This window comes from Chelonia mydas, chromosome 21, assembly GCF_015237465.2.
Source record: "Chelonia mydas isolate rCheMyd1 chromosome 21, rCheMyd1.pri.v2, whole genome shotgun sequence".
Lineage (NCBI taxonomy): Eukaryota > Metazoa > Chordata > Testudines > Cheloniidae > Chelonia > Chelonia mydas.
This window is the reverse complement of record NC_051261.2, coordinates 1,198,705-1,223,549: the sequence shown is the minus strand read 5'-3', so window position 1 is coordinate 1,223,549 and position 24,845 is coordinate 1,198,705. Positions and strand designations below refer to the sequence as shown.

The following is a 24,845-nucleotide window of genomic DNA, read 5'->3' as shown; positions in this document are numbered from 1 at the left end:
AAAAAAAAAAAAGAATTCAAATTGGTTTCCTTGCTTTTGACTTAAGATCCAGGTCTGCATTTGGAAAGAAACTGTCACATGACAGATTGTTCCATTTCTTTCTAAAGTTGTTGATATTCCTCATACTCAGAGGGAACACATGTGGCAGACAGAAAGAAGGGAATCCAGAACTTGCTTATTCTAATGGAAGCTTCCTAATAGAGACATTGCCCTGAATAGCCTGGTTATTACTGTTCCCCACAATAATGGAAAGTAAGCTCACCCAACCCCAGAGGGTAGGAAGGGGAGACAGCGGCTGCTTCATTGTGACAATTCACACTACCTAGGTGTTTTCACCAGAGGATCATTCGATGCAGGTGATGCGTACCGAGTACACTGGATAGGGACATCTCAAACAAGTGCCTCTGTCTTGAGAAGTGTGACCAAAGATTTGAGTCATCAGCTTTGCTAAGACTGTACATCATGAGAATAGAGTCAATCAGTTCCCTTGTTGGAAAGCTCAGCTGCACACACAAGATCTGAAAAAGCACACTTGCTGACAAGCTCTGGGAACAAGATACCCAGCAGTTATAGGAGAAACCTTTCATTTGCCACCCACCTTGTTTTCTGTGAATTGACGCCTGCGAACATGACAGTGGGAGATGCCCAACACCACACAACAGACCATTAAGGAGCAGGAGGAGGAGGAGGGGGATGTGCAGGGATGAAGCAGCTAAGGATAACAACTTGCCACCAGAATTCATCAAGGCATTTTAACAACCTTACCCATCTGTTTTACACAGGGATTGTGTCCTGACCTCCTGAGAATCCTCGATAGGAAAGTGATCGGCAGATCCAGCAGGGGGGCAGCAGAGCTATTTTTATGCTCAGAGGGAGATTAAAGACACCTTGACCCTAAATGCTCTTACAAGACTATCTATATTTAGTGCAATAGAAAAAACATTTCCCCAGTAATTGCTGCTTGGGACTCTGGTAGGTTTTTTTGTTGTCTTTTGTTATTTGGTTTTTAGATATGTCTGTGTACAAAAGAGTTGCACACAGGTGGGCTAAAAAACAGACACAAATAAGAGATGGTATGATGGAACAACATGATTTTGGTAATTAATTGATCTTTAAATATTCAGGGTAAATAGGCCCAATGGCCTGTGATTGGATGTTAGATGGGGTGGGATCTGAGTTACTACAGAAAATTCTTTCCTGGGTATCTGGCTGGTGAATCTTGCCCACATGCTCAGGGTTCAGCTGATCGCCATATTTGGGGTCGGGAAGGAATTTCCTCCAGGGCAGATTGGAAGAGGCCCTGGAGGTTTTTCACCTTTCTCTGTAGCATGGGGCATGGGTCATTTGCTAGAGGATTCTCTTGCTCCTTGAAGTCTTTAAACCACGATTTGAGGACTTCAATAGCTCAGACATAGGTGAGAGGTTTTTCGCAGGAGTGGGTGAGATTCTGTGGCCTGTGTTGTGCAGGAGGTCAGACTAGATGATCATAATGGTCCCTTCTGACCTTAGTATCTATGAAAAGGGACCATTTGCTTGCTGGCTGTGTGTAGTGAGTTGTGGCAAGAATACAGGACTCGATGATGCTGGGCTTTCATAATTGTCCCCCTGATCTGCCCAGCATTAGGGTGAAATGATGCATTTGATTTTTTGTTTTCAACATTTGGGTGGCCCAGCAGTGGGTTTTGATTTCCATTTTAAGTGGGTTTCATATTGTGCCTGTTTCTTTGAATTTTCCTGTAAATAATTGAATTTTTCCTGGTTTGTTATCAGAAATTTTATAGGAACTGAGCCTTGAAACTGCAATCTGGGTCTTAAATATAATGGAATAAAATCATGCAAACTGCCAAATGGAGAAATGATTCTATCCTCCTGCATCAGACGTGACAGCTGGAACCAGGTGCTGTGTGGCTGCTACTGATACTGCAGAGGAGGTTAAGCTTCCTGGCTAATGGATCACTGAATACTGCATATTTATCCTGAAACTTAGCAGCTACTAAATGCCAGCCCAGCAGACAGGAATAACTCCTATATTGCTGCCAGAGGGGGTGTGTGACATGCAGTTTTAGCCTGAGTGGTATATTTCACAGCACAGCTCACCACCCACCACTGCTATTGTCAAACAAATTCCATATCAGAGATGACTCTGGGTCTGATTCTAGTCTGACTTGCACCAGTTTTACACTACTGACTCCTGATTTATGGTATTCTAAAGCATCTTCCTCTGTAGCATGGGGCACGGATCACTTGCTGGAGGATTCTCTGCTTCTTGAGGTCTTTAAACTACAATTTGAGGACTTCAATAGCACAGATATAGGTGTGAGGTTTTTTTGTGGGAGTGGTGGGTGAAATTCTGTGGCCTGCGTTGTGCAGGAGGTCAGACTAGATGATCATAATGGTCCCTTCTGACCTAAATATCTATGAATCTATGAATCTTGGTGATAGATGACCAGGTTTCAATGGACACATACTGGTTCAGGCCACTGCTGTGATCCATGGGGCCCAGCATCTGGCCACCAGCAGAGCTCAATCTCTGACACTTCAGAGGACAACAAAATACTCCTTATACCACACCTAGCCATTGGGCAATGCTGCATAGGAGGGGAACGCGGGCTGTCCTGGCCCCGGCCAGGGTGGGGATGTTATAGTTTTTATTGCTTTAGATGGCATAGCTGTAAATGGTGGCTTTGTTTATCATCACTAAAGTGCCTTTGATGTGCCTGGCACTGTGCAGGTTGGCAACTGCACCTCTTGGGATTTACCATCCAAATTAGACAGATAGCAAAGGAGACCAGGAGCCTGCGGGAGGAAGGGGAGGAAATGGAGAGCGAGGGAAAGGGAAACCTTGTGGATGGTCAGGAAGTTGTCCAGCCTTTTCAAGTTCAGTGACCATATTGAGGGATACAAAGATGCAGCGAAATGCTCTCCAAAGATGTTTGGAGCAGTTAAGAGTAGAAACATGTGGTGTGCCTGGGGTATTTATTCTGGATCACAGCAGTGTTCCCTTTTCCTGTCTGTTCTCTCAGATAAAAAAAAAAAGAAAACCACAAAAACAACCTGATCTGTAAATTCCATTCCTTTCCACTCCTGCTTGCCAGCCAAGGAACTATGTCAAGCCAGAGCAGAGATGCTGGTTCTCTGGGGTCCACCTCCAGCAAAAAGCTCCACTCAGCCCATCTCAGAAACTCCCCAACTGAGAATAGAAGCTTTTTGCAATCCTTGCACCAGCTCAGCCATGCGTGGCACATGCAGTCAAAGGAAGTAATTGACTTCAAGCACCTCTTTGAAGGATTTCTTCACCTCCACTAATGGGTGCCAGTGTGCAATCGGTTTGCGAGGGTATGCCAGCATCTCGTTCCAGTGGTCTCGGCCCAGTCCCTCGGCATTGATCCCCACACGGCAACCTCCAATGATCTCATTATGACCAACTCTGAAAGGCAATGGGAAAGTGGCGTCATTATTTTGACTAGAAAGTGTATGTGCACATTGCCTATACAGCCATACTGCTTACGAGTACTGGAAATTTCCTGTGGACTGCTAAGACAATCTCTTACTATCTCTTGCAACGTGTGTGCTGCTCCCAGCACAATGGGGCCCTGATTGCAGCTAGGCCTCTAGGAGCTACCAAAATATAAATAAAAATCATGCTGATGGTTTTATCCAATTACAGGCCTTTTGGGATTCTGTATGTTGGGCTGACTTCCAGACTAGGTCAACAGACAGGATCCCAATGGATGTGTGTTCTGATAACTGAGGAGTGAGAATAAGTGCTTGGGGCTCACTAATAAACGAATCCCTCAGAAACGAACGGCTCCACTCTGGAGGAAGTGGTTTGCCTTCTAACAGGGATGATGGCTCAGATGAAATGCATTCAACACTCTGCAGCTATGGGGCATATATGCTCACTCAAGGAGAAAATTACTTAAAACCTAAGGATCAGGTTTATTGTTCTCATGTTTCTAGCAACATAATTATCCATAGCATTAAATGTCCATGACATTTTGCAATGCATCGTTATGGGATGCATGTTGACACAAACTGGCTGTGTAATCCAGGCAGCAATACCAAGGCGATTTGGAATGGAGCATGAAAACCAGGCCGAATGGGCTTGTCCCTTCTTTCTGCTCTCCAGAAGCTCCCACCTACCTATCATAATCCATGACGGAGATGAGCAGGCTAACTTGATCCATGTTCTCTGGGGGAATATCAAAGATTATCGCCTCATTGTAGGTAGGATTAAGAGTGTTTTTCTTAATGGTGGTTTTCTTCTTTTTCAGCCTCCGCCCATCACAGAGCAGAGACACCTTGACATACGGATCTGAGGAAGAGTGGAAGGGAAAAACCTACTGCTTATGGAGGATCATTTTGTCCTATAGGAGGTAAATACAACGCATAACACCACCTCTGTGGGATGTTTATAAGAGGCCATTCCATGCAGCTAATTTATTTAAAAAAAAACAACTCCACCCTTTTCTTCTACCTGCAAATATTCCAATTTCTGTCCCACAGCAGTAGCTCAGGGCTCAGGAACATGAGTGAGCAGCAAACAGATTAAACAAGGGAGGTTATTTTTTGCTGCAAAAAGAAAATTTATTTAAACCCATATTCTGTAGAATGCAGGAATGGCATGAACAAGAACCCCATTCAAATTTCCCTGGTTATAGTGAAAATTATAAGACATTTGACCTGACAGAACTCTACTTACTTTGACCAAGGGGAGAAGGGGCCCCAAAAGAACTGCTCTCTTCACCAATTCACCACTGGGAAGTGAATGTGTAATAAACTCAGCCCACATGGGTCATCAGCAGGGTTTGAAACCAGGATCTTCAGCACCAAAGTAAAGCCTTCTACCCCTTTAATTAAAGGAGTAACTCCATGAAGCTGGTAGAAGTAGTAGACTGTTATCCTGTAGTGGACCCACTAATAGAATGGGACCCAACATACATTTTGCCAATGAGTTACACAGGATATGTAGCAGCAATGACTCATTTCTCTGCAACGATGAGACAGTTCAGCTGCCGTCTGTATCAGTTCAGAGTAACTGTCAGTGTCTTAAGGAGAATCTTTCATTGTACTTTTTCTCCCATTAGGTTTCATCCTGACATTGCCTTGATACATCAGTGTCTAAGTTACCTCAGGAAGGTGCCATGTGCCTACCATAGAATCCTCACTGTATTTCCAAGCGGAGGGAATGTTCCACAGAACAAGCCAGCAGTGTGCCAGTTTTCACCTTCATCCCACTGCTTTCAATCCCTGTTTAGTTTTTGTCATTTTACATTGTCAGCTCTTTGGGGAAACCACCTGGTCTTCCTACCAGTTTGTACGGCTCCTAGCACAATGGAGCTGAACTGAATCTGCAAATGCATCTGACAATACAGCAACCCCAAAACATTTCCTGAAGCAAAAACAACAACTTCAAACACTCGTAGAACAGAGTAAAAATGTAACACAGCCACCTTGAAGATCAAAATATGAAGTGTAACTTAATTTACAGAGATCTTTTGCTGCCATAGCGCTCTGTGTGTGTGTGTGTGTGTGTGTGTGTGTGTGTGTGTGTGAGTGAGTGAGAGAGACAGACAGACAGACAGACACACACACACAGCAGGTACTCAGGATACAGTCTAATTAGATACAGCAAAATGCCTTTGTATCTTAGCCAAAAATATCCTATTTCTAGGACCATTCTCTAGGAAAGTTTCCATAACTTGCACATACAAGTTTATTGTTTAAGTGGCGAGGAAATAAATGGCTGTCACATCAGGGGCCTGATAGCAAGAAGTGGCATTTAACAGCCCTTTTTCTTGGTGCGAAAGGGCAGGGGGAAGAAGAGGAGGTAGGGCAGCTGTCACTTGCTTCACCAGTGGCTGGTTTTGGCAGAGTGCCTCTAAGTTACGAGCACAGCTTGGTTGCTGGGTAGACTGCTGGGGAAATCTCAATGCATTTTGAAGTTCCAGTAAACAAACAGCATGTTATTGCAGAGCTACTAAGCTGCCTTCCATCTGAAACTGGGATTCTCAGACATTTCACACTGCAGCAGGTTCCATTTGAGCAGAGCTGAGTGTGCTCAGAGATCTCTTCAGTTAGTGTTACTGTTTATTAAAAGAAAAGGAGGACTTGTGGCACCTTAGAGACTAACCAATTTATTTGAGCATAAGCTTTTGTTATGCTCAAATAAACTGGTTAGTCTCTAAGGTGCCACAAGTACTCCTTTTCTTTTTGCGAATACAGACTAACACGGCTGTTACTCTGAAACCTGTTTATTAAAAGGTTTGGCAGAAGAATTCAAGTACTTCCATTAGACCTCCAGGTAAGAAACTTGGCTGGCTTTCATGTTAAACACTAGTGTTTGTGCATGGTGAGTTCCCAGGCAAGATTTTGGTTTTTGGAACTATGAACGCACAAAACCTTGCTAGCTGATTAAACTTTCTCACACTGGAGTGCTAGGGCAGTGTGTGAAGTGGAATTCCCGGTCACACACGTTTGCTCATCATGGGTCAGATTATTCAGGCAAATAGTCTAGATTCTGGCAGCAGGTGGCTAGCAGAAATTTCCCTAGGTGGAGGGGAATGTCCTTGCTCCAAAAAGCGGCTGGAGCCAGTGCCTGCATCATTCCCCAGGCCCCGGGAGTGCCGAGAGAAGTGGAGGGACATATCCGAGCTCCAATCCACCAGTACCGCACTGTTGTAACTGGTGATGCAGCACGACATGCCCAGCAGAGAACGAGGAACCATAACTGTCCCCACTTCCCTGGGCCGAGTGGCGCGTGGCTCCTGGGAGGGTCGAGCACCCCTCTCATTCTCCTGGGACTGGCTTTCCAAGTTAGTTTTATTTTTAAAGCTTTGTGAGTACAGCTCCATATCTGTGTGTACACACAAACACCCCACACCCTTTATCAGGGCACCTCAGAAACAACACAAACTAGCACAGCATCAAAGCCAGCAAGCTGCCAGGTGGGTTAAGTAAAAGGGAATGACACTAACTCTTTGAGCAAATGAACACATACCTGAGTAGCCGGTAATATCCATAGCTTTAAGATTCCTGCATTTAATGACTGTTAAGGTGAGGCGACCTGCAGTTGGCAAATAACAAAGGGAAAACATGATCTCTCCCAGGTCCACGCTTTCCTTTAATAAAAGAGGGGACAGAGCATTAGAAGTATGTAAGAACCAGCCATGCACCAAGGTCAGTCCTTTGCATTTTTTGACTCTTTTACCCATCTTTCCTTTTTCACTCTGCAGAACTGCTTCACTTCTCTCTCACCCCAGAAACCCACTTCTGGGGAATGCATTTTGAATGCTAGCAGTGCACCTGAATTAGATACCATGGACTAAAAAGCTTCCTGTTCTCCCGAGTTAATATCTGTTGAGGAAGTCAGCATTGTTTAAAAATCCTAATTTTGCAAATATTCTCTGGTCAACCCAGGTTTCTTGTGAAAAAGAAACCAGTCGGCTTCCTGCTCAAATTGCAACATATCCCAAGTTTCTCTATCTCACCAATGTGTGAGAGGCAGGGCAGATACCATAATGTCCAACAATGCTTCGGTAGACAGGCCTCTTTGGATAGTGGGCAGAGACTTGGGGAGTTAGTCTGAATCCTGGGCAAAGGCTTTTCTTCATCTGAGTCAGTTTGCCTCCCTCATTCTGTTTTACTAACTGACACAAAGGGGTCAACATTCTCCCCCACCCCCCTACAACCACTGCTCAGACCCGTACACTGGTTTTATTTTTAGTGTCTCAAGGAGTCAACTCATCTTATTGTGGTAAATACCTGCCCGGATGTTGCTTTTCCACAGCCATTTGAATGAGGTTCACTAGAATTCCTCTAGGTGGCGATGGGACCCCTCCCTTTCTTCAGACTCATCCTTCCACATCTGTCCTGCCAACTAATTAAATCATTTATGGAGTGTAATGAGCCAGGACCCCCAGGACTCCCACGTTTGGAAGGGCGGGGGAGGTGCAGAGGTAACACTATCAGCTCAGCCATCACTGTTCTTCATGAATCCTTGCAAATTGGATTGTATTTAAGTCAGCGGCTCCAAAATCCCATTTTAAAAAACAGATGCTATATCTCTTCTGACTCCAGTCACTGTACAAAACCCCATGCTGAGCACCCAACATCAAGGGACAGCCATTATACAGCCATTAAAAAAATCTCAGGCCAGGCCAAGCACAGCTTCAGTTGGCTAAAAAACTGTATTCTAACTGAGCTGAGGTGCTTCCTGTGACCCGAGGCTGCAGCCTCTGACCCTATCCGTATTTGTACACCGCATTACAGCGGCTCCTGGAGAGCCTAGCCAAGATGAGGGCCCCATTGTGCTGGGCACTGCCTGTACATCTAGTCAGAGACGGCACTTTCAGTCTTAACAAATAAGACGGACACTGGATGGGAGGGGAAACTGAGGCCCAGGAAGAGAAAGTGATTTGCCCAAGCTCACCCAGCAGCTCAGTGGCAGAGCTGGGAACAGAACCCAGGTCTTCTGATGCCTTATCCGTGCCCTGACCACACAGATGGGGAGATGCCCGTCACCATGACAGCAACCCTTGACACTGCTTATCCTGGGCAGGACTGCGGCACATTATGCTATTTGTCAATCTCATTAGCTGACGTGACGCTGCATTGCAGACAGCCTGGAAAGCACGAAGCATCCAAACCAGACTGCAGGCCATTACAAACATGCGTTACATACCACACAATTCCTGCACCCTCTGGATGGGACACAAGGTGATTTTCATTTGCCTTCCTAATTCGGTTTCACTGGCCTGGGATATCATCTTGCCCTAGCACTGTATCATTTGGAGAATTTCTTTGGGGTGTCATGTGCAAACTTGCTATTAGCTGGGACATTGTTCCTCACAGAGCCAGGGAACTGCCCCTGTATCAGTGTGGTGGTGGTTCCCACAGAACCCCACTACTCCACCTTGCTCATCAAGGTGACATCAGCTGCACATCACAGTATTACACTTTGCTTGGGTTTGATCTCAATGAGCGTATTAGTCTGCCTAATACACAGTATTTCTACAATGGAGCCCAATTCCCAGAAGGGGGTTTTACCAGAATAGTTCATTCTAATCAACTCTTGCAATCATGCTGCATTATTCATGGCTGCTAGTGGAAAGCCTAGCCATTTGCAGATAGAGCTTCTAAGGGCCTCAGGGAAGGGCTGCCTATGTCACAATCATAATTCAATCACAGATCTTCCCTAGCGTCTCTTTCATTTACCGGACTCTGCTCATTCCCTAGGTCTAACACCTAGCCACCCAAATCTTGCTAACTGTATGCTCATGAAACCAGAAGTGAACAGGTCAAAAGGCTACTTCTAGCTAACCCTCACCTGCACAGCACACAGAGCTCATTAGTTGCTTTAAGTATGGATGGGGTAAATGAGGTTTCTCAGCAAATACAAGGAACTGGGACTAAAAAAAACACTGAGCAAAGAGGCTGACAAGCCCTCATCTCTGAGTATTTAGCTTTCCTCCACTTTGCCTTTAAAATTCCAACCTAACCTTCCTCTGCTGTGGAAATTGCCAGGCAGTAAATCTGCCAGTCGGCTCACCTTGTCTATCTGCTCTTTTGTAAAGGGGCACCATATGTTTTGGTCTCTTTTTTATCCCAACTAGAGAGGCTTTGTGATTGGAGAGTAGTCGCTCTGGCAACTCCAGACAGCATGGCAATGGGTATTTTGGGGGGACATGGGGGGGAGAAGAGAGAGAGAGGGGACCATATGTTGGTAATGAGGAGCATGCACTTGAACAGCCTAATGCTTCTGATTTAATTTCTGAAGAGCATCGTGTTTGGAACTTCCAGATTGTAAATAGCTTTTCAAAGGCTCTTGCACCTTAGTAATGATGATGCAGGGAGCTGGCTCAGGATAGAGGCAGAAGGAAGCCTGCTGTCTTGGCTCCTTTCAGGAGCAGCACTGACTTGTTGGTAGAGTTGAAAAGAGTTCAGTTATCTTGGGAGCAGCAGTATAGCACTGGCAGAACGGCACCATCTCCTCCTCTAGTGGCTAGGCCACAAGAGGAGGAGACGTTGCCATTCTACCAGTGCTCTACTGCTGGGGCCACTAGAGGGCAACAGGTTACTACTGCTACCACTTAAACACGCCTCATAGCGTTAAGTTAAATAGATTGAGCTCCTGGAGCCTCACAAAAAGAGGAGGTTAATGGCTGCCTTGATTACGGTCGTATGGGGAACAAATATTTAATAGGCTCTTCAATCTCCCAGAGATTCAGACTGGAAATAAGGTGTATGTTTCTCATAGTGCGGGTAATTACCCATGGAACAATTTACCAAGGGTTGTGGTGGATTCTCCACCTCAGGCAGTTTTAAAATCCAGAGTGGGTGTTTTTTACAGAGCTCTGCTTTAAGAAGGATTGTGGGGGAAGGTCTCTGGCTTGTGCGATACAGGGGGTCAGACAGATGGTCAATGATGGCCTTGGATTCTGAATGGAACTGTTTCTCTAGCTGAAGCAGTAAGAAGTCTGGTGCAGCTCTGAAGTTCCTAGTTTCCAGCCCTGCTGACAATCCATGCAGGGAGAGGAAGGCAATATTATACAAAGAGGATTTTGGTGGCTGAAACAGAGTTTCAGCAACAACAAGTGTTGGGTGCTATAGAGAATCAGAGACTCTGGATCCACTACATCCTTATTGTACAGTAATGTGTGAAACTGGAGCATACTAAACTCACAATTGAGGAGATGCTTTGCAAATTAAGAGACTCAGGGAGTTGATGCAGACCTCCAAAATGTTGTTCTTTCCAGCCCGGCTTGCTCTGCCAAAAGCATGCATTCTTTCCTTAGCATTGCTGGGTTTGTGGATAGCTTGATACATAGGGGCAGGTGGCCTAAACATCAGCAGTGGGGAAGCTGGCTACAAACAGAGCTATTGGGATGTGTTTGTCAGATGCTCAGACTCATTTGAAAAAAGAAAAAGGAGTACTTGTGGCACCTTCGAGACTAACCAATTTATTTGAGCATAATGCATCCGATGAAGTGAGCTGTAGCTCACGAAAGCTTATGCTCAAATAAATTGGTTAGTCTCTAAGGTGCCACAAGTACTCCTTTTCTTTTTGCGAATACAGACTAACACGGCTGCTACTCTGAAATCAGACTCATTTGTAACCCCACCCAAACAAGGCTTCTTTTGAGAAGAGACTTGAGCAGGCAGAGCTAGACAAGGCAGAAGAGCACATACCAGAGCCATTGCCTCCTATGACACCAGTATCCTCAAGACTTGGAGCCTGGCATTCAGAGGCAGCAGAGGCTGCAATTCCGTATCCGGACCATAAAACAATATAGTATAAGTAAATCACCAAATCTGCAGATGCTAGTTTAAAAGCGGGTGTGGACCCAACAGCCAGCTTCACATATTGGTAGTTCCTAGATGTAATTCTGAGACAGCGAGCACATCTGCTTCCCCATTAGTACAATGGGGCCCCATCTCCCAGGAATGCTGTGAGGCTTAATAAGTTATTGCCTGCAGAGTGCTGGGAAACTCTGGAGTGAGGGGTGCTCTGTAAAGGAAATTGCTGTTTTGAGTAAAAAGAAAAGGAGTTCTTGGGACACCTTAGAGACAAACACATTTATTTGAGTATAAGCTTTCGTGAGCTACAGCTCACTTCATCGGATGCATTCAGTGGCCACATCTGATGAAGTGAGCTGAAGCTCACAAAAGCTTATGCTCAAATAAATTTATTAGTCTGTATTCGCAAAAAGAAAAGGAGTACTTGTGGCACCTTAGAGACTAACACGGCTGCTACTCTGAAAGCTGTTTTGAGTGTTTCCATTGGCTTTTGGGATGCTGCTCTGGGTCAATGAACCTGGAAAGCTTTTCCTCAGGCTGACCTTCCCCTAGACCGTGAGCTCCTTGAAGCAGGGACCATGTCTGGAGTGTTTGGAAAGTGTCCACCACATAGGAGGTACATCCCTGAGTAATAAAGCATGGCCCCAAATAGCTGGCATATCCCCAGGGTACAGACTGACAAGAGTCTAAGTACTGATTATGCCAAACTTTGAAGTTTGGCTTCCAGAACCCGTGTCTATTCCTCTTCCTTTGGATGGATGGATGCATCTTAAGACTTCACTAACTTAAAATCCTCATGTCCCTACCAACCACATACAAGGGAAAGCCATGGCCTGAGTTTTTCCCTCTTCTGAATGCAGGCAGCAGGAAAGAAACATGAATGTCCATTGCTTCTAAAAATCACTGATATTTGTTCGAGTGATGGAGAAACTTGTGTGTCTGAATACAAGCAGCAGCCAGCTAGAGAGCATCTGAGGATATTTCTGTGGGAAAGACCACGACTAAAATTCTTGGCATGGACAGGGAAGCTCTGATGGGAATGCCAGCTCGAGCTGTGCCAATGCAGAACTGGGGTTTGTTCTGAGATGTAGTGATCCCATTTAATGGGTGTCTCCCTGCTGAGAGGCTCCAAGCCCACCTGGACTAGCAGGGTGCAGAGGGAACTCTGCACAAACACCTGTGGGTTTCCAAAGCGTGATGGGATGCTGCACACTCTGGGGTGGTTGCTGTGTTTGCGGCATCCCTTCACTGTGTGTATCTGAGCTGAAGAAGAGAGTGTTTTTCACTCTGAAGAGCAGTGGTATGGTATGAGAGAACAGCAAGCCTGGGCACAGAGGTGTCTTATGTGAGACAATAATAAAACGGACTTTGATGCCAAAAACAGGGGCGGCTCTACCAATTTTGCCGCCCCAAGCAGTCGCCGCCGAATTGCCACCGCACCCGGAAGAGCAGCGGAGCTGCCATGGAATTGCCGCTACGGGACACGGACTGCCGCCCCATTCTGAATGCCGCCCCAACCTCCTGCTTGGAAAGCTGTTGCCTGGAGCCGGCCCTGGCCAAAGACAGGGCTATGACTCCTCCAGACACAAAGGGAGTGAACAGACCCAGCCAAAGTGATGCTTTCACCTCAGTTTGATGGAGTTGAAGCAGGTAGAGATTTCTGAGACACTCTGCAGGTGTCCTGTTCTCTTTGAGCACATGCAGGACTTCTACTGTGTAGCCCCTGATTCCACAAGATGAATTATTGATTTCGGGGATCTACCTTCAGCCCTGGGTATCACGAGCAGCCCTTAGCTGTGAAGGGAGCACAGGACGCAGGCAAACACCTTTCAGTCCATTCAGGAAAAATTACTTTCTTTTGACAATATTTGCCCAACCTTCAGCCTCTCAGTTGAGCAGTTGGAGGGGCTTGCTGGGAGAATAGAAAAGTGCATTTGTGGGCAGCAGTCACAGGAGGGGGTTATTAGGAATTACACCAAAGCCAAGGGACGTTGGCTACTCCATGCTTGGATTCTAAAAACAGCCTATAAACTACTGCAGATTTCCCTTCTCAACAGCACTGCATGCTGCGCAGCTCACACTACATTCTGTGAGCAACAGGATTTCACTGATTTATGTGAATGTTTAGGGTTAGTAACGCCTATGGAATGTGCATTTACCGCCTCAGTTACATTGTTTCTGTGCAGTACTCATGGAAACACCTGATGCAAGACAGGATATTTTCTGGAAGAGACGTGAAGATGAAAGGCTCTTTATTTCTGGCATTTGCTGGCACAAAAATTCCTAGTTTACAGGGTTTGCTTCAGAGAACACAAACTGTCCAATATATGGCTGCTGTTAAGACACCCAAAACACAGCCCATTTCCTTCTTCCAGTGGGGTGACTGCAGGCCCAGAACAGCATGCGAAGGATGAAAAGAATGAGAGAAGCGCTTTTCTGAACATCTAAAGGCCTTCCTTGGAAGAGTCGCTTTGATTTAGCATTTGAGATTGCACCGAACCCCCGATCCTCATGGATGGCAAAATACACCCCGTGCCAAGGGCCAGCACCAGGCTTCCACACTGCTTCTTAGGTGGTCAGTCAGCATTTGGCTGTCCCTCAATGCCAGCATACATTTCACCCTGGAGAAAGCTGCCCCGCACAACCAGCTTCTCTTCTTCTTGCAGTTTCTGGAAGACCATCTTTCTCCATGTTCTGATTTGGATCTTCATAAGGAAGAGATGAGATTTTCCACATCTGGCTAGAAGGTAACCTGCCACCTCTCTTCTCAATCATGTAGAATGAGTTGTTGGTAAGATAGCATTTATGCAGCCTCTCTTGGATAGCTCACATTAACCAGAGCAATTCACTTTAACCTACCTAATTCAATGTGCTAATAGCAAGTTGCAATTAAAATAGACTTAATACTGTGCTTTTTCAGACAAAATCAGACACATTAACGTGCGCTTTCACATTAAGACCTTTCATATCACTGGAGAAGCTAGCACTGTTTGTGGTAAGAGTCTAAATGAGACAAATTGCTCGTGTCAGATTGAATTGCAAATTGTGAAAGCATGAGTTTCTTGTTCACTCAGAATTCTGTGCTAGGATGCTGGCCTCAATGGTTCACTACCCCTATCAATACCTGTTCAATGAGACCTGACACCCTGGGGGGGCCTTGAAAAGAACTATTGGGTCTGATTATCTTTTTTCTGAAGAAGCAAAACAAAACCAAAGAGGAATTATTTCTGTTTCCATACATACACACATTCCTTAGGATACTGAAAATCATCTCCTTCATTGTAGAAAGGCCCATCCCTGCCTCTCACTTTCCCTGTAAGAAAAATACGGTTACTTACCATCTCGTAACTGTTGTTTTTCGAGATGTGTTGCTCACGTCCATTCCAATAGGTGTGCACGCACCACATGCACAATCATCAGAAGGTTTTACCCTACCGTCGGGTCGGCTGTGGAGCCCCCTTGAGTGGCGCCTTCATGGCGGTGTATATAGGACTGCTCAGTTCCTTCTTGCCGGAATACTCCGATAGAGGGGAGGCGGGCAGAACTGGGAATTGACATGAGCAACACATCTTGAAGAACAACAGTTACGAGATGGTAAGTAACCATTTTTTGCTTCGAGTGCTTGCTCATGTCCATTCCAATAGGTGACTCCCAAGCAATTTCCATCAAGAAGGGGTCGGAGTTCACAGAGTTGCTGATTGCAGGACTGCCTTGCTGAAGGTCGCATCGTCCCTCGCCTGTTTGGTGATGGCATAGTGTGAGGTGAAGGTGTGGATGGAAGACTATGTTGCTGCCTTGCATATGTCCTGAATAGGGACTTGTGCGAGGAATGCAGCGGAAGAAGCCTGCGTTCTTGTGGAGTGCGACGTCAATGCCGGGGCTGGAATCTTAGCTAAGTCATAGCTTGCTCTGATGCAGGATGTGATCCATGATGAAATGTGCTGGGATGAGAAGCCCTTTCATCCTTTCAGCGATTGCAATAAAGAGCTGTGGTGACTTACGAAATGGCTTTGTGGGTTCAATGTAGAAGGCTAGGGCACACTGGACCTCCAGAGAATGGAGCACTCTCTCTGTTGCTGGCATGAGCTTTAGGAAAGAATACCGGTAGAAAGTATGTCCTGGTTTACATGAAGGTGTGAGACTACCTTGGGTAGGAATGCTGGGTGAGGGCATAGCTGCACCTTGTGTTTATAAAAAACAGTGTAGGGGGAGCTTGGAAGTCAGCGCTCTGAGTTCAGAGACTCTTCTGGCTGAGGTTATGGCCACCAGAAAAGCCACCTTTCAGGACAGGTAGGATAGAGGGCAGGTTGCAATGGGCTTGAAGGGGGGCCCCATAAGTCTAGAGAGAACCAGGTTGAGGTCCCATTGGGGAACGGGCTGCCTCACCTGCAGATAAAGCCTATCCAAGCCCTTGAGAAACAGGCCAAAAATGGGATGTCCAAAGACCAATCTAACCGCTATGCCTGGGTGGAAGGTACAGATGGCAGCCAGGTGCACCTTAATAGATGATATCGCCAACCCTTGTTGTTTCAAGTACAGAAGGTCATCTAGCACAAGGGGAATAGGAGCTTGCTGTGGGGCAGTACCTTTCTTAGGGACTAAATGGAGAAACGTTTCCACTTCATCAGGTACGCTGTGTGAGTGGAGGGCTTCCTACTCCCCAACAGAGCTTCCCTAACAGAGTCCGATCACTGCAGTTCCAGCAGATTCAGCCAGGGAGTTTCCATGCCAGGAGATGGAGGGACTCCATGGTGGGGTGCTGTAGTTGGCTGTGGTCCTGTGCGCTGAGGTCTGGGAGCACAGGAAGGGCTACTGGCCTGTCCACTGATAGGTTCAGCAACGTGGTGAACCAGTGCACCAGCGTAGCCTTGCAGATGAGGATCACTGAAGCCCTGTCCTGCCGGACCCTGAGGACCACCTTGTGTACGAGAGGGAAGGGCAGGAACACAGAACAGGTGACCCGTACTTGGGAGGTGAAAGGTGTCTGTGGTTCTGAAGAGAGCAGAACAGCTGGCACCTTCTGTTGCTCTGTGTGGCAAACAGGTCCGCGTGGGGATAGCCCCACCTCTGGAAGATGGAAAGGCCATTCCCCGTGTTCAATCACTTGGGGCAGAGAACATGCGTAGATGTTACCAGGCACCAACAGAACTTCATCCGCCCTCCAAGTGACTGTCCTGGGGCCCATTTTTATCCATTTTCATTTTAATTATGCCCCCGAAGATCACAATGGACCATCAAGTTTCCAGTAGCTTGTTGCACTGTAAGGAGCCTAAGTAGGTCCAGCTGGAGCTGCCTTAGAGAAGATACCGCTCTGGGGGGCTTGGTTTTTTATTTTACAAATAAATGATAATAGGATGAAGGAGCTTCTTTCATTTGATCATTACCTGTTAGGTTCACTCCCTCTGGGGCACCTGGCATTGGCCACTGTCGGTAGACAGGATACTGGGCTGGATGAATCTTTGGTCTGACCCAGTATAGCCATTCTATGTTTAATTCCCAAAGGCAGGGAATGCAGAGACAAGAGCCCCATCTCTTCCCCAAATCCTCCCATGTACATGTGTGGGAGGGTATTTAAAGAGTGGACATGGGGTAACCTGGCAAACAGGAACTCAAACATGAAGCACTTCAGCCCTTAGCTCTCTATTTTATGGATTTCAAGGCCATAAGCCAGACTGATAATACCAGTAATTTTCCTCATGTAGCCTCCTTGCTTTTATGTTGTATCATACTGTAGATTCATCACCAGAAATCGACCTTATATAACACGACACCAGACCTTCCCAGAAGACAGAACTAGCTACTGGAATGGGGCTTGAGTCAGTCTAACAGAAGAGAAGAAATAGGTCCAGATGCCACTCCAGCTAAGAGAATTGACGTAACATTGGTACAACAAGACATTTTGAGTAAGAAACTAGAATACAAAATCAACATGGGACACATTAAATGGATTAAAAACTGAACAGATATACAAATACATTTTGAGACCTATGGGGAATCATTATTACACAGGTGTGTTTTAGCAGGGTCCCTCAGGGATTGAATCTTGGCCCTACACTATTTAACATTAACAACGACGTGGAACAAAAAAAATTCTCTGAATGTTTGCAGATGGCAAAGACTGAGGATGTTGGAAATAAAAAGGTGAAGTCACTGATACAGTGTGATCTGCATTGCTTGGAAAACTGACCAAAAGCAAATAATATGCATTTCAATATGGCTGAATGTAAAACCATACCTCGCACAACAAAGAATGTAGACCATACTTACAGGATGGATGACTCTACCCTGGGAAGCAGGGACTCTGAAAGAGACTTGGGCTCATGGTGGATAATCAGCTGAACATGAGCTTCCAGTGCAATACTGTGGCCAAAAGGTCTAACGTGATCCTTGGATGTATAAATAGGGGAATACTGAGTAGGAAAAGGGAGGCTATATTCTCTCTGTATTTGGCACTGGTGCAATCACTACTGGAATGCAGTGTTCAGCTGTGATAGCCACAATTCAAGACAGATGTTGAAAAACTGCAGAGAGTTCAAGAGAGTCTATAAGACTAGAGTAGGGTTGGAAAGCATGCCTGATAGTGAAAGGAGCTCACCAGGTTAAGGGTGACTGGAACACTGTCTACAGGTATCTACATGGATAGCAGACATTTGAAAATAGAGGGTTCTTTAATGTAGCAGATGAAGGTATCACAAGATCCAGTGGATGAAGGTTGAAGCTAAACAAATTCAGACTGGAAATATGGCGCAAACGTTTACCAGTGAGGGTAATTAACCATTGGAACAGCTTACCAAGGGTTGTGGTGGATTCAGTATCACTGGAAGTCTTTATACCAAGGTGGGATGGTTTTCTAACAAATCTGCTCCCATCAGGGAAGTCTTCTGGCCTGTGTTATGCAAGTGGTCACACTCGGTATCACATTGGCCTCTTTGAGTGAGGGCTCGGAACAGACAATGAGAAGAACCCGGTCGAATGGAGAGAAGGCACACAATCCCCTCCCTCCCCACCCCACCCCCCAATAGCCGGATGGGCAGGATTCACTCCAATGCAAGCCCACTGCAGGGTGGGGAAACACTGCAATCTGTGACATGGGCCCAGACCGCTCAGAAGCCGCTTGTTGTTGAATGTAAATTAATTCATTAACAGGATGAAGATCTGAATTCAGAACGGATGTTATCCTGGAAGTCTCTTTCACAACAATTTGGTTTCAGGGTGATGATGGGGGTGGCAAAACTCCAGGCAAAGGCTCCAAGCAAAGGATTTTGCCTTGATTTAGAAAGTACTCAAGAGTCTGCAGTACGTGTAGGAGTCAGACAAACCCTGCGACCTGACAGCCTGGCATTCTAATGATCTGCATCCAGCCAGCCATTTGCCTGGAACAAATAAACCCACCAACCTATTTTGTAATAAAGCTAATTTCTAAACTCAAATATTTTTGTTCCAGGATCAAGGTCTGAAGTGAGTGACACCGCTCTAACTGGTGTCTGTTAAATGTGTTTTATTCTGGAAGAAAAGATAACATTGGAGGAGAAATTAGTTGATCATTATCCTGACAGAATTTGGTCTGTCCCTCTTGAATTATAAAACTGATACACCCAGGAGTTTCACTAAGCTAGCCTATTCTCCCCCCCATAATTTTGCAGTGAATAGCACAATATTATTATGCCTGGCATAATGGAATGTATTTCCGTGTGCCCCAGCCATGTATTTCCCCTTTCTCTTAAAAGCTGAATATTTGGAACAGACCTAGAAAGTAGCCTGACTCCTATCCTACAGCTCAGGTTAACCGTTCTCTGCCTCCCAAGGAATATGCAAGCCCTGCACAGTGCAACACTTACTTCTCATTGTTACAACCAATGCACTTGTCATTTCATCTCTGTATAAGCAACAGCAGAGGAAAGGACATGTAATGCCCAATGAAGACCATTAGGAAAATTATATGCTGTACATTCAAGCTACACCAGCTACTACTATATCTTCCCTTGCCAAGCATGTGACATTTGTTTCCTCTGCTCCAGGAATACAGAGCAGAGACAGGAAAAGACAATACAGAATGTGAGCACGTCAACTTAGGGAGCTGATTGCATCCCAGAAGTTTGGATTTCTGGCTGTCTAATGTGATAAACAAGGCAGAGCTCCTTTCTAATTGTTCCACTCCATTGGCATAGCCAGAGCAAAACCCAGCCTTCCCTCAGGCAAGAGATGCCTTTGGAGGGTGCAGGTGGGCAAAACTTTCAATAAAAAAACAAACAAACAAACAGCTTCAGGTCGATCAAAACCATCTGTGAATTTGGGTCTATTTCAGCAAACTGTTTTGGAAATAAATAAAACAAATATATGAAAATGTCAACCAAAATGTTTCCATCCAAATGATGAAACTTTTTTCCAACATTTCTGTTCACTGAAAAATTTGAAACATGTTCACTTTGAAACAAGTCCGTCCTCCCCCCCCCACCCCCACCCCCGGCCCTCCCAGTGTTTCAGACCCCAACCAAACCAAATATTCAATTAACTACAAAACCTTGTTGGGGGGTTTCTTAGTGGGTCACATTTATGGCATGGGTTTTGTGAGGATAAATACGTTCGTGATTATGATTGCTCTAAGATCTACTGATGAAAAGCGCTCTGAGAGCTAGGTATTGTTATGGCAAACCCAACTGGAAAAAAAAAAAAAAAACACTTTGCCAAAAGACGGTGGCAGAAAATGGGTTAGGAGTATTTTGTTACCGATTTTCACTTCATTAGTCTGGACTTCTCCGCTCTGGATTTTCCTCCTCTGCTCTCTGTACAGTCACCCTTGATGCTGTAGCTCACCTGCATGTATTGTTCCTACCAACTGCCCTCTATCATGCTATAGGCACTGGTGAGGTGTGTTATCTTGTAGGCCTGATGCGTGCTGGACTAGGTCCCATGCCATAGTCTGCCATTTGCCTGCACAGGACAACGCGCCTACGATGCGACAGAAAGAGACACATCAGAGTGACTGGGGTAGTAATTCATTCCCAGTATCTTTCGCTTCTAGGAAATACAGACTGACTTTGGCTCAACCCATATTGTTATACTGTGTTTTCGCTCTTTAATGTCACAGAGATTCCTGACTTGAGGCCAGTTGGGAAGGATACAAACGTTCATGTTTCAAAACGCTGAGACTGTCAAGCTCCTGGGTTGCCACCGTGCATGCTGGCAGACATTCAATAAACCACTCAGTCCTCCTTATGCTGTGGAATTGAAATCTAACCTAAAACCCCAGAAACTTTAAACCAGCTTTCTTTGGACCTACCTGAATATTAGCCTTCCAACTGGTTTTCTTTGGTCTCACCTGCAGATGCCAAACAAGCAATAATACTCGATGCAATGTATCTTGCCTGCAGGAAGGACTTTCCCTTCCTGTAAAATGCTTCCTCCTTGGGAGGAGACAAAGAGCAAAGTCTAGAAACCGCTCCTAAGTATTTAAAACAGTCAAACCAACTAAAAGATTTGGAAAAAGGGTCGTCAACCCTCCAGGGTCGTCCTGGAGTCTCCTGGAATTAAAGATTATGTCATGTGATGAAACCTCCAGGAATACGTCCAACTACAAGTGGCAACTCTATTTTTCAGTTTTCAGAATGGAGAGAGGTGAACAGTGGTGTCCCCCAGAGGGCTGTTCTGGGACCTCTCCTAGTCAACATATTCATAAATGATCTGGAAAAAGGGGTAAACAGTGAGGTGGCAAAATTTGCAAAAAGTAAACAGAATGTTGGGAATCATTTAGAAAGGGATAGATAAGAAGCCAGAAAATATGTTGCCTCTATACAAGTCCATGGTACTCCCACATCTTGGATACTGCGTGCAGATGTGGTCACCCCATCTCAAAAAGAATATATTGGAATTAGAAAAGATTCAGAAAAGGGCAAGAAAAATTATTAGGGGTATGGAACAGCTTCCGTATGAGGAGAGATTAATAGAATGGGGACTTTTCAGCTTGGAAAAGAGACGGCTAAGGGGAGATATGATTGAGGTCTATAAAATCATGACTGGTGTAGAGAAAGTAGATAAGGAAGTGTTGTTTACTACTTCTCATAACACAAGAACTAGGGGTCACCAAATGAAATTAATAGGCAGCAGGTTTACAACAAAGAAAAGGAAGTATTTCTTCACACAACGCACAGTCAACCTGTGGAACTCCTTGCCAGAGGATGTTGTGAAGGCCAAGACCATAACAGGGCTAAAAAAATAACTAGATAATTCATGGAGGATAGATCCATCAATAACTATTAGCCAGGATGAGCAGGAATGGTGTCCCTAGCCTCTGTTTGCCAGAAGCTGGGAATGAGCAACAGGGGATGGATCAGTTGATGATTACCTGTTCCGTTCATTCCCTCTGGGGCACCTGGCACTGGCCACTGAGCAAGTCACGTCCCTGCTCTGTCCCTCAGTTTCCCCATCTGTACACTAGGGATAATGACACTGACCACCTCTGTAAAGCACTTGGAGATGAAAAGCCCTAGGTAACAGCTAGGTATTCTAAAACAGCGTTTTTCAAATGCAGCCACCAGGACCTTTTCTTGCGGTCACACTCTCATGGACAGTGATTGGGAGACAAAGCAGCTGCCCTTCCCCCTCCGTCGCTCCTGAATGTGCCACCTTGCTGTTGGTTGCTGGGGCTGCCAGCAGGGATTGGGCCCTGTCTGACACACCTGGGGCATAATGCTGGAGGAGCAGTCAGCCAGTGAGTTCCCCACATTCCTGGGGGTGGTGAGGCTCAGGCTTACAGCCCTGGGGCGGCAGGCTCTGGCCACGAGGCTTCAGGCTTCATGCTCGGTCCCTGGGCCTTCAGACTCTGGCCCCATCCCCTGGCTGCAGGCTCCAGCTCTGGCTCCCCGCTCCAGCTCTGGCTCCCCATTGCCGCCCCTGCCCCTCATTGCCCCTGGTGCCTATCCATCCACCTCCCCATCCAGGACTTAATTTTTCCCCAGGCTTGGCAGGGCTGAGTAAGTCTGCTGTGAAAAGTGATACTTGTGTATTAGTTAATATCGCTTTTCACACCTGCAGACTTACTAGCTAGCAATAAATACATTACAATGATTTGGGCGTGTCTAGGTACGTATTCATTTGTTTTTCCTAAAGTTAATTATTTTAGAACAAAGTGTAAGAGCAGCCATCAGTAGGAGTTGGTAGCTGCCCTCTGAGGCCACCAAAAATTTTGTTGTGAGAACTCCTGTCAAAAGATCTGCTCCAAAAATGATTTCGGAGCAGATCTCTGGCCTGCATTACACAGGTGATCAGACTAGATGATCACAATGATCCCTTTTGGCCTTGAAATCTCTGAAGTCCTTTATCCAGCTAGAGATATTACAGGCAACAGCAGCACACGTTTTCCCCAGTCCCCAGAAAGTGCTTTGGCCTGGGATGCCCACCTCGGACAGTGAAAGCGTGGTAGATATTGCGTGTCTTTGGGGAGACACTGTATTGAGTATCTATCACTGTACATGTGATTGTGTCTGCTTCACGGGAGAAGGCTACCACAACTCCCCTCAGGAACTAAAGCGGGGGCAGGAGAGGAAGAGGGGATTAATCTGAATCTCACATTGTAAGAGCCTCCAGAGAGGAGCCATCACCAGGGTGGTTTGCATGTTCTGGTTCAAATGGGTTTCCAGACATTGGAAACAAAGGAAGGCCTTCTGACATAAATACGTAGCATTTAAATGGATTCAGGGTCTCCTTTTTAATCCAACTAAATGGACAGTGCCTTTTGTGGGGCCTCCACCCTGGACGAAGGGCTTTGACCTACTAAGGTTCCACATGATTCAGGGGGGACCATGCGTATGCTGTTAGCATGAGAATAGGAACTTTTAGTGGTTGTGTGTGTGTTCGCTGTAATGCTTTTCCCTTAAGAAAAAAAATGTTCTTGTTAGAAGGAGCTGTGTGGGGACTTGTAACTGCTGGCAATATGCAGTTCATAGCCCATAGACATAAGCAGAGCTCAGGTGTTGGCCTTTAGGCAGACTGGCTTGCTAGGGCTATCACAGCGTAAGGCAGGAAGCTGTGCAGCCTTACAGCCCCTCAATCAGAAGAGAGAGGGACAGGTGTCCCTGCCCAGTGCCCAGACAGGTGATGGTTGGAGATCTGAGACTGCCTGAGAACTCCTGCAGTGAGCCATGGAGGCGAGAATACAGGGGCTGTTACCCTGAACTGGTGACAGAAAGGAGACTTAAGTTGCCATAGTACATTCAATTTTTAGTCTCTCCTCTGAGGCTACCAGTAAGGAGGCCATTAGTGCCAGCTGTGCTTGTGGGTTTGTGATGTTTAGTAAAATCTAGAGTGAGGCCACTAAAGAGTGGTCAGACAGTTACAGGCCCCCCCAGACCAGATTCAAATGTAATCCTAGAGGTCTGCATCTGTTCCCTATCCCATCCCCAGTGCAATTGGGCATGCTCTCAAAGGCACTTCCCCCTACAGATCTCGTGAATGTCTGAATGGAAAAGCCGTGCCCTTCATCTAACAGTCCACACTCTGCTTTTTATCCTTTGCAAAAATAAAGTGCTACATAAATATTAACAGAGCCTCACAATCTTTGTGAGATAGGTATGGGATATATCAACCACTAACAAAATGCAGACACTTCTGGGGTGGCACAGCAGCAGTTTAATAGAACACTTCAAGACACAGGCAAAACAAGAATCACTGTGGAAGCATGCTGCATTGTTTTCAATTGTGTGTGCATACTGGCTAGGAGGGGACCAAATTGTGCAACTGCTAATATAACGAAAAAAGGTTAGAATGGCAATGTGGTGCAAGTCATAGATATGAGCCTGTCCACATGACACTGGGGACAGTTATTCATGCTTATTCCCCACGTACACACACCCCGTTATCCTATCAACAAAAGCATACTGGCTGTGTCCTGGAGTGTTCTCATGTTTGCCTTAGGAACTCAGTATGTATGCAAAGGGATTATGTGCTGTCCTGCTGCATGCAAAAGCCCCAAGCCAGGGAACGTCTCTCTCTGGATCTTTGTGATGTGAATTACCTTCGCCCAGCCCCCACTTTTATAAGCTCAGCAAGCACAGATTCATTAGCATCTCAGGCTCTCTCAGACCAGACCCATTTTCAGTAGAAGTTTTAAGTATAGAAATGCTGGTAGCATGAGCCCAATTACACAGCATGAAAATGCTGAACTAGTCACGGAACCGGAACATGTATGACCATGTTCATTGACCTGACACACACATACTGGAGTAAATGGGGCCAGAGAGGAGTGTGACTGAGGTGAGCGAAGGAGAAGAAGAAAGTAACTAGCTGTACTGGGACCAGTAGTTAACTGTGCAATTAGTAGCTACATTTTTGCATCAAATCACTAGTGAAAGCTACTTAACGGCTGAAGCAAACTCTGGAGTGCCTCTGCCACCCCAGCTCCAAGGAAACCAAACCGCTAGTTCCTGGAGGAAGTGGTTGGTGTTTTGATAAATTACAGCCTTTTTCTCTCCCTGCTTCCCTTTGCCACCCAGTAATCTGCTTCAGCTCTGTCAGGACTGGATTAATAGCTCACTGGCCTCTTGGTACTTGGC

The 24,845-nt window shown here is 45.8% G+C and overlaps 1 protein-coding gene across 2 annotated transcripts in view; it reads right to left on the bottom strand.

The window, feature by feature from the left end:
• The window catches only part of SYT6 (synaptotagmin 6), a 92,578-nt gene that overhangs the window by 5,266 nt on the left and 62,467 nt on the right, over nt 1-24,845 (bottom strand). For both annotated transcript variants that reach the window (XM_043533746.1, XM_027822100.3), the window contains 3 exons: nt 7,001-7,121; nt 4,144-4,315; nt 3,277-3,427 (listed from right to left, as the gene is read on the bottom strand). In XM_043533746.1, coding sequence (XP_043389681.1) covers nt 3,277-3,427; nt 4,144-4,315; nt 7,001-7,121 — 444 coding nt within the window. The remainder of the gene's footprint in view (nt 1-3,276; nt 3,428-4,143; nt 4,316-7,000; nt 7,122-24,845) is intronic.